Source organism: Buceros rhinoceros, unplaced genomic scaffold, assembly GCF_000710305.1.
Source record: "Buceros rhinoceros silvestris isolate BGI_N320 unplaced genomic scaffold, ASM71030v1 scaffold6359, whole genome shotgun sequence".
NCBI classification, from domain to species: Eukaryota; Metazoa; Chordata; class Aves; order Bucerotiformes; family Bucerotidae; genus Buceros; species Buceros rhinoceros.
In genome coordinates this window covers 72577-86357 of record NW_010432018.1, presented here as the reverse complement: position 1 = coordinate 86357, position 13781 = coordinate 72577, and the positions used below count along the sequence as shown (strand labels likewise).

The following is a 13781-nucleotide window of genomic DNA, read 5'->3' as shown; positions in this document are numbered from 1 at the left end:
AGAGTGTTTCCGCTCTGCAGGTTCTCAGTAAGCATCACCATCACTGGTGATGTGAAATTTCTGAGTGCCTCTTCCCAGGACCGGTCTGGTCTTTGCAGACACAAATTAAAAGTATGGAAGGTTTTGTGTACCAGTGGTTCTTCTTGATTCCTATTGCTGCACTCATCAGTATGCACTTAATTGCTTGGAAACCTAGAACACTGAGAAATAGCATTGAGAATACCAAATTCTTATTAGTAGTAGGGATGGATAAAGTGCAGTTTGCCAATATCCCGTTCACATCTTCCATAAACGTACACATTCTGACTTGGTCTAGAACTTATTATATTCCAGATTTTCAGTTTAAACAAGCTGTGACTTGTTCATTCTGAACATGTGTCTGTCTTTGTTGAAAGCCACAGACTTGAGGACGTCAGGAGTTCTGTGACTACCTCACATTTTTAAGTGCTGTGGACAAACACGTTAAAAGTTACAAGTATTTGGCCAATATCAGTAGTTGACACTGTAACTAATTAGTGCATATTCATCTGCTTGGACTGGAATCTGTTGTTGCCCTTGAGATCAATAATAATAGCAGCACCATTGGGAAGGCAGAAATACCTATGTATTTCAAAGATACGGGATTATAATTATTGCATTTTAGGTGGTGAACTGGAAGACAGGTAGTTCTGATTGAGATAGTTCTTTAACAAATGCAGACAATTGTCCTATTCACACTCTTGAACTTTAGTTGAAATTTGATCATGCCAAGTGGAGAGCAATCTCATCTCACTCAGATGAGGGGGAGAGTAAGGTGATGGTATGGATTTACAACCTGAAAGAGGCTAAGTACAAATCATGCATTTAGCATATTAAAATATTTACTTCCTCCTCAACTATGGCATAATAAATTCTAGATTAATAAGACGTTCCATGTAATAAGGGCTTTGCATGATACCAGCTCTTTAAAATTACAAATTTTATGAATTACCAGCATCTCAACCTTTTACAGAACATCTACTTACTGTCATTGCATTTACTGTATAATGCTAGGTTTCTTCTCACTGTGATAAAATTGAAGCTAAAGGAGGCCTCCAGCTCCTACAGAAGATATACCAACTACGTAAAGATTCAGCAAAAATACAAAGGAACATAATTCGCATAATTGGAAATATGGCTCTGGATGAACGTCTTCATTCATCCATAGTACGTGCAGGTAAAAGGAAAGCAAGTGCAAGCAGCCTGAGTGTCAGATTCTATTCTAAAAGTTCAAGAGGATTCAGTGCTTTTGTGAAATGCAACAAACCATGGCAATGTGTTTTTTGTATTTGAAGGGTTGGGGAGGTGTTGTTAGTTGTTTGGGGCTTTTTTGATGCAAAAAATACAGACTGTTTAGACAGTGTTGATTAAGAACCGTATGCTGACTAGCCAATATATGTCAGTGTTACAGAGGTGGTGTGTCTGATGGGTGGTGAAAATTCAGACTTGGCTGATGTTTGGTTCACATTACTAGCAAAAATCCTTTGAGTTTCCTACTCTTACAGATCATCTACCTTGTAGGGTTTTTTTTGTTTGTTTTTTTACCTGACCATGTTTTATTCTCGTAAAGTAACAGATCATCTTGCAGTCCTTACCTTTTGGAATAAAGTGAAACATGCCTTCCCACCCTCCCTTGTTTCGTGTTAGATGAGTAACTTCTGCTAAGCCTTGCTCTGATGCTCCCTTTTTAAATGTATCCTAAATATCAGAATATTATTCCTTCTAGTTCTGAACCTTTCTTGGGAAAGAAATAGAAAAATAGAAAATATCAATATGCTGTTATATACATCTGAGCTGGTGTCTGCCTCAGTTTTAATCTCCCTGTTGCAAAAAAGAGAAGTAGCAAAGGCACAGGGCAAGTCTGTGAGGGTGATTAAAATTTGGAATGGCTGTGTAAAAAGAACAAATAATTAGACTGAGAAAATTAGTTTGAAAAAAGCAGCTGATGGAGAATATGATGAAAATTTATAAAATTCTCAGTGTTGTAGAAAAGGTGAAAAGGGAACGGTCGTTTGCTGTTTCTCATAATGCAATACCAAAGGTTCTTGTACATAGAATTATCAAGTGGCAGAACAAATGAATATTTTTTTCCATACTGTGCAAGACCAAACTAAAACTTCCCACAAAACATTTTGATTGTTAGACTTACAAAGCTTCAAAAAATTAGTAGACCATTGTTATTTATAGAGAGAAAAAAATCCATGAATGTCTACACTCAGAACCCAAGATGACTGCAGAAAGCCGAGAGAGGGTATGTCAGTACCGTTCACTTGCCCTTTTGAACTTCTGTTCTTTTACTGCTCTGCAAGTTCCATTACTGCTCGGTTTTGGAGAAAGACAACTGGGCTGTGAAGTGAAGGCCTTTGGTCTGAGCTCTGTCACTGTTCTTACATTCTTGTGATGACTGCAAAAATCCTACATGTAGAGGCAGAGATTGTAACAGAAGAGTCAGCAGCTCCCTGGGGCAGAGCTCTCAGTACAAACAGAATTTTAGACAGTGAAGCAGACCCCAGAGATGAGCAGTCGGATACTGCTGGTCAAGAGTTGATTCGACTTCTCTTTTGTTGCTGGATGATGCGTAAGAAGAAAGAACCTCTAAGGCTCTTTTCCTTCGCAAAAACTGCTGGCACAGAAAGAGGAAGAAAAGCAGTGATGCACTGTGTAGCAGCTGTAATGGGGTGTCTGGGGGCCTAAGGATTCTGAACGGTATTTTTGACCCTTCATCTTGGCTCATTCAAGAGAAATGCAAAACCAGAGACCTTGCTAGTTTTAATCAGTCTCTCATTATATTTGCAGTACTAAAAATAGTTTTTAGATCATGTTCTTCTTAAGGAGAACTTGCACAGTGGTCAACATCTGTGCTGCTTGTAAGTGTATTTTTGAAAATATTTTTTTACAGTTCTCAAAAGTACTTACGTGTAAACAAAACTCATATGTCACTTCATTCTTTTCCTAATTTCACAGTGAACTATCTTGAAGTAGCAACATACTGGCTATCCTAATAACAATGTACTTTGCATTATTTTGAAACAGTGCTTATTAAGTATATTGTTTCTTCTTTTTCAAATCACCTCCATTTGAAAGTCTCTTCAAAGTCTTCCGAGGTTTTATTTATGAACTTGACTGTAATGTAGTTGAGATTTATAGATCACTTCTGCTAGCAGCAATAAGATTTATCAGGATTTAAAAGAAATATATGTGCCTTTATAGTCCTTTGCATTTCTCAGTAGCCTATGAACATTCCCATTCATGTCTAAGAAACTATATTTTACGTCACTAATTCTCTTACGTTTCTTCGTATAAATATTACGCTATTTTTAGAATAGCAAAGACATTTTAATTTCTTAAACAGTTTTTCACACACTGGATTTTAAAATTGGAAATGGTTGTACTCTCAGAGCAAGCATCAATTTTTCCACCTGCTGTTATTCCTCAGATCTATTTTATATGTCTTCCTTATGCTTTAAGCTTTATCTTCTCTCTGGGACATTTATTTTCTCTTTCTTTCTTGTGTCTTACCTGCAAAAAGAAGCTTGAGATCTGTTCTCTCTCTGACAACTGCACTGACCTGCTGATAGGTTTTTCTTACTCCTCTGAGAAGTGGTTCTCTATCAGATCATAAGCTGAACAGTGGTAAAATACATTGCCTCCTCACCACTCTGGATTTCTGCATTTTGGAGGTTCCACTTAGCTAGCATTGACTTTCCTGTGGTAAACAGTGTGGATTGAAATAACTAGTTTTGATGTTAACCATTCTTAGGTTTTAAAATCTGTTTTCACAAGTATATTTTGAAGGATGACATTTCTGAACTCTTTTGCTGGATGATATTGCTAATTAGTTAACCTGCCACTTTGTTTTTTCAATGTAGGCTGGGTTTCTGTGCTTGCTGAAGTAATGAAATCCCCTCACGTCATTCAGTCTTCTCATGCATCCAGAGCCTTGGCTAATCTCGACAGGGACACAGTGCAAGAGAAGTACCCGGATGGTGTTTATGTCTTGCATCCACAATATCGTAGCAGGTAAAGCAGAGTGAGATACTGTACATGCTGTACTTTGAGTACTGTTCAGGTACAAAACTTTGGAAGAATTGATGTCAGAACGCAGCTGTGTTCATGTCACCTGCTCCTCCTGTTCCTTGATGGATGGAGAGGAGTGAATTTAGATTCTCAGATAGGATAACAACAGAAGTGATGGGAGCACTCCACAGCTGTGAAAGGAGTGTTTCTGTGCTGCATGGAAAAATCCAAACAAACCATGAGGTGAATTACTGCTTTGCAGGCGCTGCAACCATTTATCCTTTGTGCTGGCTGTCTTGGGATACAGTGCCTTGTAAATATTCTGCTGGGAGCAACACATGTTGGCCTAAGATGCAGAAAATTTACAGCTTCAGCTTCTTTCAATACTGATTATGTATCTGGGACTGAAGCAGTCCCTGACATGGTATGTCACTTGGTGGCAACTATTCCCTGGGCCATTGGTGTTAGTCAGGTTACAGTGAGATCTAATTTGATGATAAAGCTGGAACTTCCAAGCTGCATTAACAGTAGCTGGAGAAAATGGTGATTTTCATTGTATAAAAATCTGCCTTGTGAGACGGGTACTCTCCATACCTTTTTATATCTCTTTTCTGGGTAGATCCTTGTTTTTTGTCTTAATCTAAGAATCTTCTTTGAAATGTTATGAAATGGTATCCATAACATAAGTGTCATCCCTTAGGTTAAAAGTTCTGTGTAAATTTAATTTGCTAAAAGATTATGTAGCATGCATCTATTAAAAATTCCTTTTTCTGTATCAGTCAGCCCATCAAAGCAGACATCCTTTTTGTTCATGGTCTTTTGGGAGCAGCATTTAAAACCTGGCGACAGCAAGATGTTGACCGGCGTTTGGATAAAAAGGCTTCAGAAGGGGCAGAGGACTATAGCCAGTGCTGGCCAAAGGTAAAAAGACAGTAACATTTTCACATGTGGTTGCTGTTTTCTCATTTATGAGAGCCATCCAGAGCATCTCGAATTACACTGTCTGGCAGTTGTCCTTTTTCAATTGATTTACTTGTAATCTGTTGTACAAGATCCTGATGTATTTTTGTTAGCAGCTGAAGTTTTGAATGTGTTGTTCTTGCCAAGGAAAATCTCTGCTGAATTTAATGATCTCAGCATCATTCTCTTGCTAGTGAAAGGAAAGGCAATGGCTGCTTTTCTCATGCTCTTTTCTTTTTTGATGGAATGTTATGGCTGAGAAAAAGGTACATAGATTTACATTTTAAATTAAGTATCCTTTTTTACATAGGTAGAGTACCTCAAGTTTTGCAAATTACTACTTAAATATTGTTGGTAAATAAGTAATTACTGCTTCAAGCAAATCATGTTGGTTACAACAACTGTAAAACTTAAACTGATCAGTCTGGTTGGTAATCTTAGTCATTCTTGTTTCGCCCAGGAGAGGGAGCCAGGAATGCACAAGTTAGTAATCCATCTTCTTCCTTCGCAGCCTTTGTGGCTGGGGAACAGGCTGGAGTTCACCAGCATGCAATAAAAGAGTAATGGTCTAGCTGTAGGATGTGTTTGGGGATTAACTGAAGAGCAAAATCTTACTTGATATGGTTCCCATAGTCATGTCTTTGCTCCATTTCTGATAAATTGCTTACAAGAGTTGCTAAGTACTTCACTTTAAGCTTTTGTTGTTTTTTTGCTTTTCTTTAATTTAGACCTGGCTGGCTTCAGACTGTCCTGCCCTGAGAATCATATCTGTGGAATATGACACCCATTTGAGTGACTGGAAAGCAAAATGTCCTGTTGAGGCTCACAGGTAACAAATGTAGTGGCTGCAGTTTGGAGGGGGAACAGGAGGGAGACCTGTAAAGCTGATCCTTGGGATCACCTAGTGTGAAACAGTTCATTTTCCTTTTCCTGTTACATTTGAAAATCAAGTTTGGAAAAACATTAGGTATAGTCATGGTATGCTAGAGCCTTTTAGCCTCATGGATAACTACTTGGGGTGACTTTCTAAATTCATACAGTTTGTTCTGCTTCATGTTTAGGGGAGACACTAAATTATGCTTCTCGTTGATGTAAATACAACATTGATTTTATATCTTAAGGGGAATGCCTCTTAAAGTTACAATGACACAGTAATGCTTCATAAGCACAGCAAAAAAATCACTGTACTATGACTTTATACTCTTGATGAAATGAAGCATGTGACTTTATTCAAAAAGTAGAGATTCGTTTAAGTTTTTGATAGATAAAACACAGCAGCTGTACATGGTTTGGTCAGATAGTGTAATTGCCCTTGTCAGAGGACTTGTGTTTTTACTGACTCTGAACAAGGCAGATCAGAGGAAGATGCTACCTCCAAACATGTTCCTTCTAAAAAATAAAAATACCTTGAGCCCATGAAGGTTATTTGGCTTGAATGGATTTTAGGCTTAGTAATTTAAGTTAAGTGATCTTGAAATCAGATCCTAGTCTGAGTCCTTCAAACATTTATGCAGATACTTAAGCGGGTAAGTAGTGCTGTACATGCAACTTGTGTACTTCAGTGAAGGCGTGTGCGTGACTGCTCACAGGTTAAGAATCTGACAATTCATTACATTTTGTATAGGGGAGAAAAAATCCAGTGTATGTATAATAGACTGGGAACTTGTTACTTGTTCATTTCATCCTTCCTATGGGTATAAAAAGGATCAATGCAATTATTGCATTAAAGAAAGCATGTAAGCAGAGAAAAAATAAGGAGGATGTGGCTCTTGATATGCCTATTTGAAATTAGGCAGAACAATGACACTAAAAAAATGTAGGTGGTTACCTCTACCAGGTCCAGAGAAGACTGGATCTTGTAGAGGGACTTTGTACCTTGTTTCACACCCATAGATGGGCAACGAAGCTGGTGAAGGGTCTAGAGAACAAATCCTATGAGGAGTGGCTGAGGGAACTGGGGTTGTTTAGCGTGGAGAAAAGGAGGCAGAGGGGAGACCTTAGTGCTCTCTACAAATGCCTGAATGGAAGTCAGGGGTCAGACTCTTCTCCCAAGTAACAAGCGATAAGACAAGAGGAAATGACCCCGAGTTGCACCAGGGGAAGTTTAGGCTGGATATTAGGAAAGCTTTCTTTATAGAGAGGGTGGTCAAGCATTGGAGCAGGCTGCCCAGGGCAGAGGTGGAGTCACTATCCCCGGAGGTGTTTAAAAGACTGTAGATGTGGTGCTGAGGGATGTGATTTAGTGGTGACCTGGCAGTGCAGGGTTAACAGATGGACTTGATGGTCTTATGGGTCTTATCCAATCTAAATGATTCTGTGATTCTAAGAGAACATTTTTCCTGTGTCCATCTGGAGTAAATATAATGGAAGGAAATCTGAAAAAGAAATAAACATGTAATTTTTCAATTTTTTTAAGATAATGTCTTTTTCATTACAAAATGGAAAATTACATATACGTGCAATTTATGGTCACCCAAGCATAGTATTTGATTACTTTATAATTTTATATGGCTAATAAAAAATGAAAAATATTGAAGGTACTTTTAACTAGCAGGAACAAAGAGGTAGCAGTGGGATCACACGGTTAGGATTGCTTTAGGTGTATAGGCTCATTCACTGTTTCAGAAGTGAATTTCTATGTCCCTCAGCTATCTGAGGCCAGTTGTTCAGCTGAAAAGACACGTTTGGGTATCCTGTTCATATGTGTTATAAAAGCAATTTGTAGTGAGAATGCTGAGCACCAATAGAGATGAAGTGAATTAGAGTTTGTGCAGCAGTTGCCTCAGTTTCCTGGTGTTTCCATCATCCAGGGGTCTTCTGTGTTTGATTCTTGTTAAGCTGCAAGGAGTGCAGTGTTGCGCTTAGAAGCTTAAACTGGGAATTTGGTTGTACCGCAGATTCATTTTCAACCTTTAACATGCAGCTTATCCTTTCCGTAGCTCAGTCTCTTTGTTTATGGAGTGGAGATTATTGTGCTTTCACACTGTTCTAGTACAAAGCATTATTGTCTGAAAAGTATAACAGACATCATCTGTTATTTTTTTTAACATACTGGATGATCATGCATTTAGTTACCAATTTCGTGTACGCTGCCTCACATTTTGAACATTGTTTAGCAAAGTACATTTGTCACACATTCAGTATATTCTTGTTTCAGGGGATAAAGTTCATTATCCATTGATGATGCTTTCCTAAAATGAAAACATAATTTTGTTAGAATGTGTAAATAACACTGTGTAAAAACTCATAATGAAATTTGTGGAACTAAAGCTAAAGGAATGGAGTGGTCAGTGAAATTAAAGTAAAACATTCTAGCAATATCAAGAAGCTGCATTTAGCTCAATTTCTGTTGTCCTTGTGAAGCCAACCTTACAAAAGTTTTTGGCATTTTTCAATGTAGCAACAATAATGAAGTAATTAATATTTTATGTACCTAATTCACTTTCATAAATGTGCAGCACTGAAAATTCATTCTGTTTTAACATTGCCTTTTAACCTATCCTGTTTCATTGTGCCCGTGTTTGGTTTTTCTTTGCAGGAAGTCTATTGCCTACAGGAGCAATGAGCTTCTTGACAAGCTCAGAGCTGCTGGGATTGGAGACAGACCTGTGGTGTGGGTATCGCACAGCATGGGTGGTAAGTGCACGGCCCGTTTGATGTAAAGTATTCATCCGCTGTTGTTTCTCAGAATAAGCTGTTAACCGAATTCAGTCTGAAATGCAATTATTCAGAATAGTTTAACTAAAAAATTTGCAAAGGCCTAAAAATGAAAGAGATTTCTACTTTCTTAATGCATTATATCCAATAGCATATACATTTTGAGAGGATTTTTATTGCTGTTTGGTTTTATTCTGTTGATTTAAAACCACAAAATCATTGAGTTGGGATTTGTGTAAATGTGAATCCAGAGGCAAAATTTTCCCCATGATCAGGCATATAGTAAACGTCATTAGTAGCACTTAAAGCAAACCAAAATTGGATCTGCATCATTCACTGACATTTTAGTGCCTCCTCAGGTTTGTTTTGTTTTTTTGTTCAACTTAATCTTACACATTTGACAAACTAAGGACTAATCAGCCGAGGCAGGAGTATGGTTGGTTATTTCATGGACAATATAGCATGATCGTTATTTTCATGGTGTTTTAAATCCTTGCATTAATTCAGTTTCTGTTGCCAGGTCTTCTAGTAAAAAAGATGTTGGTGGATGCTTCCAAGAACCCAGAAATGGAGAAAATTGTAAACAACACCAGAGGAATCATATTTTATAGTGTACCTCACCATGGTTCCCAGCTGGCTGAATATTCTATAAATGCCAGATATCTTCTCTTTCCATCTGTGGAGGTTAAAGAACTCAGTAAGGGTACGCTCACTTTGCTACCATTTAACAACAGGGATCTGTGCTAATCTGTTCACGATGCTTTTTTTTATTGTGCCGACAGAAAAAGCTGGGTAAAACCAACAAACCTCCTTTTAATGTTTTGGGTTGTGTATTGAATTACTGTAAGTAATTCTGAGTAACTCTTTCATTTGACTGCAGAGATGAGGGGGGAAAGTGGAGTCAGAAGAAGTTTACAGGGGAGTAGTTTGGGCCATTTATCATTGTAGTAACTCATCACGTGCTGGACTTCAGACAAAATTCTAAACAAATGGCATGCTATGCAAAAATAAACAATTGTTTCATTTGATAGCTGGGAAAAGGGATCACAAACAAAATGCTGCTCCTTTAACTGGAGTGTTATTTTTCCAAAACACCTCTTTAGGAATGCAGTCTTGCCAGACAAATGCTATAATCTTATGTTCAAGATAACACTGCAAAAATTACGTTGCTCTTTTTAGATTCTCCTGCCCTTAAGGAGCTGAATGATGACTTCCTGTCTTTTGCCAAAGATAAGAAGTTTTCAGTGCTGAGTTTTGCAGAAACCTTACCAACACACATAGGCAGCATGATAAAGCTGCATGTCGTACCTTTGGAATCAGCAAGTAAGTCAAACAGCCATTTGATTTATTTAATTCTGTTTAGATGCATGTAAGCAACAATAATGAGGAAGGATGATAAAAGCTATGGTAGACAGTCCTAGAAAAATACAACTGGTATGTGGGGGGGGTTTTGTTTAAACTTTTGGCTGAGTTTAAACTACAGTCTCCCTGCTGAGGTCAGAGGCAGCTGCATTTGTACCTTAGAATACCAATTGGTTGTTTTGATTTTTCTAAATGCAGTTAACACATGCTTCTTGAAAAAAGCAGGGTAGACCCTGGTCTAATGTTACACTGTTGTGGTCCTTCCCTTTGTCGTTATGAGTAACTGACGTTTATCCCTGTAGAGACAGGCTGAATAGTGTTTCAGAAGCTCACACAAATTCTAGCTATTTCCTCCTTTAAAAAGCAAACTGCTAGTGGAAGGAGAAAGTCACAAAGCTGTTTCTCAGTGTTAAGAGTCCTTTATCTTCCATATCCCAGACACTCAAGCAAGCGTTTGTCTCCTGAAGGGTTCCCTCCATCTTCTTGCCTTTTGTAGGAGAATGGAACACCAGGCAGTTCTTTCCGTTGCTTTGCCTGTGGGTGTTCAGCTTAGAGAGCTGCTCTAAGTCGTCTGCACTGCCCCAGGTGCCTCTGAGGCCTTGAACAGAAACCGCTGCTTTGTTGGCTTTTAGGTCAGGCTTCCGTCCAGCTAAATCTACTAGGTTAAATGCAAGGTTAGTTGCTCTGAAAAAGGCAGACTATGCATCCATGTTTTCCTGAGTCAATATTGAGCGATACTTGCCCAGTACGTCTTCTCAAGAAGCAATTGTTTGAGAAAATGTTGCTGATGCAATTTTATTGGTGAGGACTAAAAAACTTTTTTTTATTTAACGAAATCAAATTAAAAAGAGGATTAAATTAAATTAAAATTAAATTAAATTAAAAACTGGATAACAGAGTGCATGAATAAGCACTGTGCACTTACAGTTTTGTAGCATATCTCTCCTCTTCTAGGAACAATACACAGCGCAGCATGTGAGCTTGCAAAGCCTTCACAGGGTACCTGATGGTTCAGTGGCACACCACTGATACTGTTCCGATCCCAGCTTGACACGCAGTACACTCTCTGTTTCTTACTTGCATGCTGGGGCACATGGAAGTAAACCTTCACGCTGCTCTGGTATAATTAAGATGCAGAGTTACAAGCAAGATGGAGGAGTTCTCAGGAGGCTGAGTGAATACCTAATAAACTGGAAAGTGGCAGTTACTGCATGCCGACTAGAAAGTTCACTAGTCTTGGTAGCTGTCAGGAAAGAGTTAAGTGCTGTGGTGTGCCCCAAAATCAGTAGCTAAAAATGGAAAACTTGCATTCTACAATTAAGCTATTTATATTTTTCATTTCCCTGGAAATGCGTGTAGTGATTCCTGGCGTATCTGAGGTACATTCTAGTCCCATTTTTAATCTCCACATCCAAGTGTTTTGTAAGAAATATGGGCAATCAGAGGTGATCCTGGTGATCCTGGCTACCCGGGATTAAACCCTATCCCTGTTCATGTCAATGTGTAAATGTTAGTCAGGACTTTGCTGATAAATGATGTTTTGATTCTTCAAAGCTGTCTATACGGAGAAACGTAGATCTGTGTATCGCCAGTAAAGACAGGAGAACTCTGACCTAAGGGTTTACCAGTGTGGGTTTTGTAGTGGTGCACGATTCCAGGTGACTGTTAACAGTGTGTATTGATACTTCTAGCACACTGCAAAATAATGAAGACAAAACAGTTAAACTGTTAAACAAAAGTTGCTTTTGAGAGGGAAATTGCTAATGCAAGGTGTGGTTTTTTGGTCAAGGTGATCTTACAAACTTTAGTAGTTTTTTCTTCTTAATTTTTTTTTTTCCCTCTCCCAGAGTTAGGAATTGGTGACCTTATTCCAGTGGATGTTAATCATCTAAATATTTGTAAGCCAAAGAAGAAGGATGCTTTCCTGTACCAACGAACACTGAAGTTCATTCAGGATGTTTTAGGCCAAGAACTTGGAGACTGATTTTTTCCATCCTTGGCTGCTTATTTCCTCCGTTTAGTGTAACACAGTAAGTTCTTCTAACATTTGTTAGGGGATCTGCAGAACTACAAAGGTGCCATGTCAGTAGTTTCTGCTGCTAAAATAATTTTCAGTGCACCTCCCACTTAGACATCTCTCCAACTTATTTCTAAAATGTGTTCAAACCAAATAGAAACTCAAGTCCGATAAACTTGGCAGAAAGAAAATGTGTGTTGACTTAGAGTGACTGTGATCTGTTGCCAAAATGCTTGTAAATTCTCCAGCAATTTGGCCGGGAGGGGATGAGGATTCAGTGGAAGAGAAATTTCACTTAGTCCGCATATATGCCTCTGGAGCAACACGGGCAGACTATGGCGAGGGCCCAGGATATCTCCTCTTAGCCAACAAAAAGCACACTCGAGAGAGACGTGGTCTCATTGAGGTCTGTGTACACCTGGGACTAAAGCCTTACTGAGAGGATCAGAAACAATTCACTGAGGTCGTTATTTGTTGTGTCAACGAGGAGAAGCAGCCTGTGGCTGCCTCAAAGCTTTGGTTTACTGTCCATGGCAAGTAATCTTTACTGGAGCCTGAAGAAATTGATCCAGGTGAATGAAGGCAGCATTTTGGTCTAGAGGCAGTTACAGGAGTTCCTGTGATTTGCCTTTTCTTTCAATAGACCACCCAGATTCGTCAGCAAGTACGGTATCTGTTTTCTGCGTGAGAAAGAGATAGGCTGGGAGGTTGTCTTGCACAGACAACTGTAGTTATTTCAATCTGTTTGTATAAATGAGGACAAAAGAAATGTTCACCTTCTTGTACAAATATTTGCCTCTTAATCATAGCGATTTGGGATTGCTTTCTTTCTTGATTTAAAGGGGAGCGCTGAAAATGCAGAAGTGGAGTAAGACAAATGTAGGCCCTGAGAAGAAAGTTAATGTCTTGAGTTTGGAGCTCAGCTAGAGAAAAGTAAAGCAGGAAAAATTCAGGTGATCGTAAGTCCCCACTTACGCAGAAATGCAGAAGATTCCAGGCGTTTTGCTTTCTTGAGGCCCGAGTGTGTTTATTGGTGTAGATATAGAGAAAAGCAATGCTCTCTTATTTGAGTTTATGTTTACATTTATGTTGAGGATACCTTGACAGCACTGATGAGAAATAAGTATTTTTAGAAAAAAAAAAAACCAAACTGCTCAGTCACTCTTTTAAACTCTTAGTTTGTGATGTAGTTAAGAGCAGCCTAGTGTAACTGTGCTCTTTCCTTCCTTTGTTTACACCCTCAACCCTCTGAAAACAAACACAGGCTGTGATGAGGCTGTACTGCCCTAGCTGGCCATTTGTTAGACGAGGCCTGTACTGATGACGGGCTTAAGATGTCTCTTAGCATAACTTAAGTGAGATGGATCTAGTACCACTGGCCTTAAAATTATGGCCATGAAAGCTGCCAGAGGGGCGGGATGCGCTTTGCAGCTCTGCACCAAGCCAGTGGCCATGGCAGTCCTGCCAGGTCCTGAGGCCACCTCAGCCGTCCCCATGTGAGAGCCCTCCAGCCCAGGAGGACACTGCATCTCAAATTGCACTGTCAGAAGTTGAACCTTGACCTGATGGAGTTGTGGAGCAGAATGCACAAGAGCAGTACAGCGGACGTACAGCACTACGCTGGCAGAAGGAGCATCCTTCCCGCTAGCCGAGATGTCGGTAAGCAGCTGTGTGGCAGCATTTCAGACAGCAGGGTTCAGAACTGCCGGAACTTCTGAGGAGGTTTATCCTTTTTACGCTGTGGTTAATC

The 13781-nt window shown here is 39.2% G+C and overlaps 1 protein-coding gene across 1 annotated transcript in view; it reads left to right on the top strand.

The window, feature by feature from the left end:
• The window catches only part of SERAC1 (serine active site containing 1), a 22443-nt gene extending 10293 nt beyond the window's left edge, over positions 1-12150 (top strand). The window contains exons 9-16 of the mRNA XM_010143608.1: positions 1033-1195; positions 3888-4038; positions 4815-4956; positions 5724-5824; positions 8534-8631; positions 9173-9355; positions 9832-9975; positions 11862-12150. Coding sequence (XP_010141910.1) covers positions 1033-1195; positions 3888-4038; positions 4815-4956; positions 5724-5824; positions 8534-8631; positions 9173-9355; positions 9832-9975; positions 11862-11998 — 1119 coding nt within the window. The 3' untranslated portion in view covers positions 11999-12150. The remainder of the gene's footprint in view (positions 1-1032; positions 1196-3887; positions 4039-4814; positions 4957-5723; positions 5825-8533; positions 8632-9172; positions 9356-9831; positions 9976-11861) is intronic.
• Positions 12151-13781: the final 1631 nt, after the last annotated feature.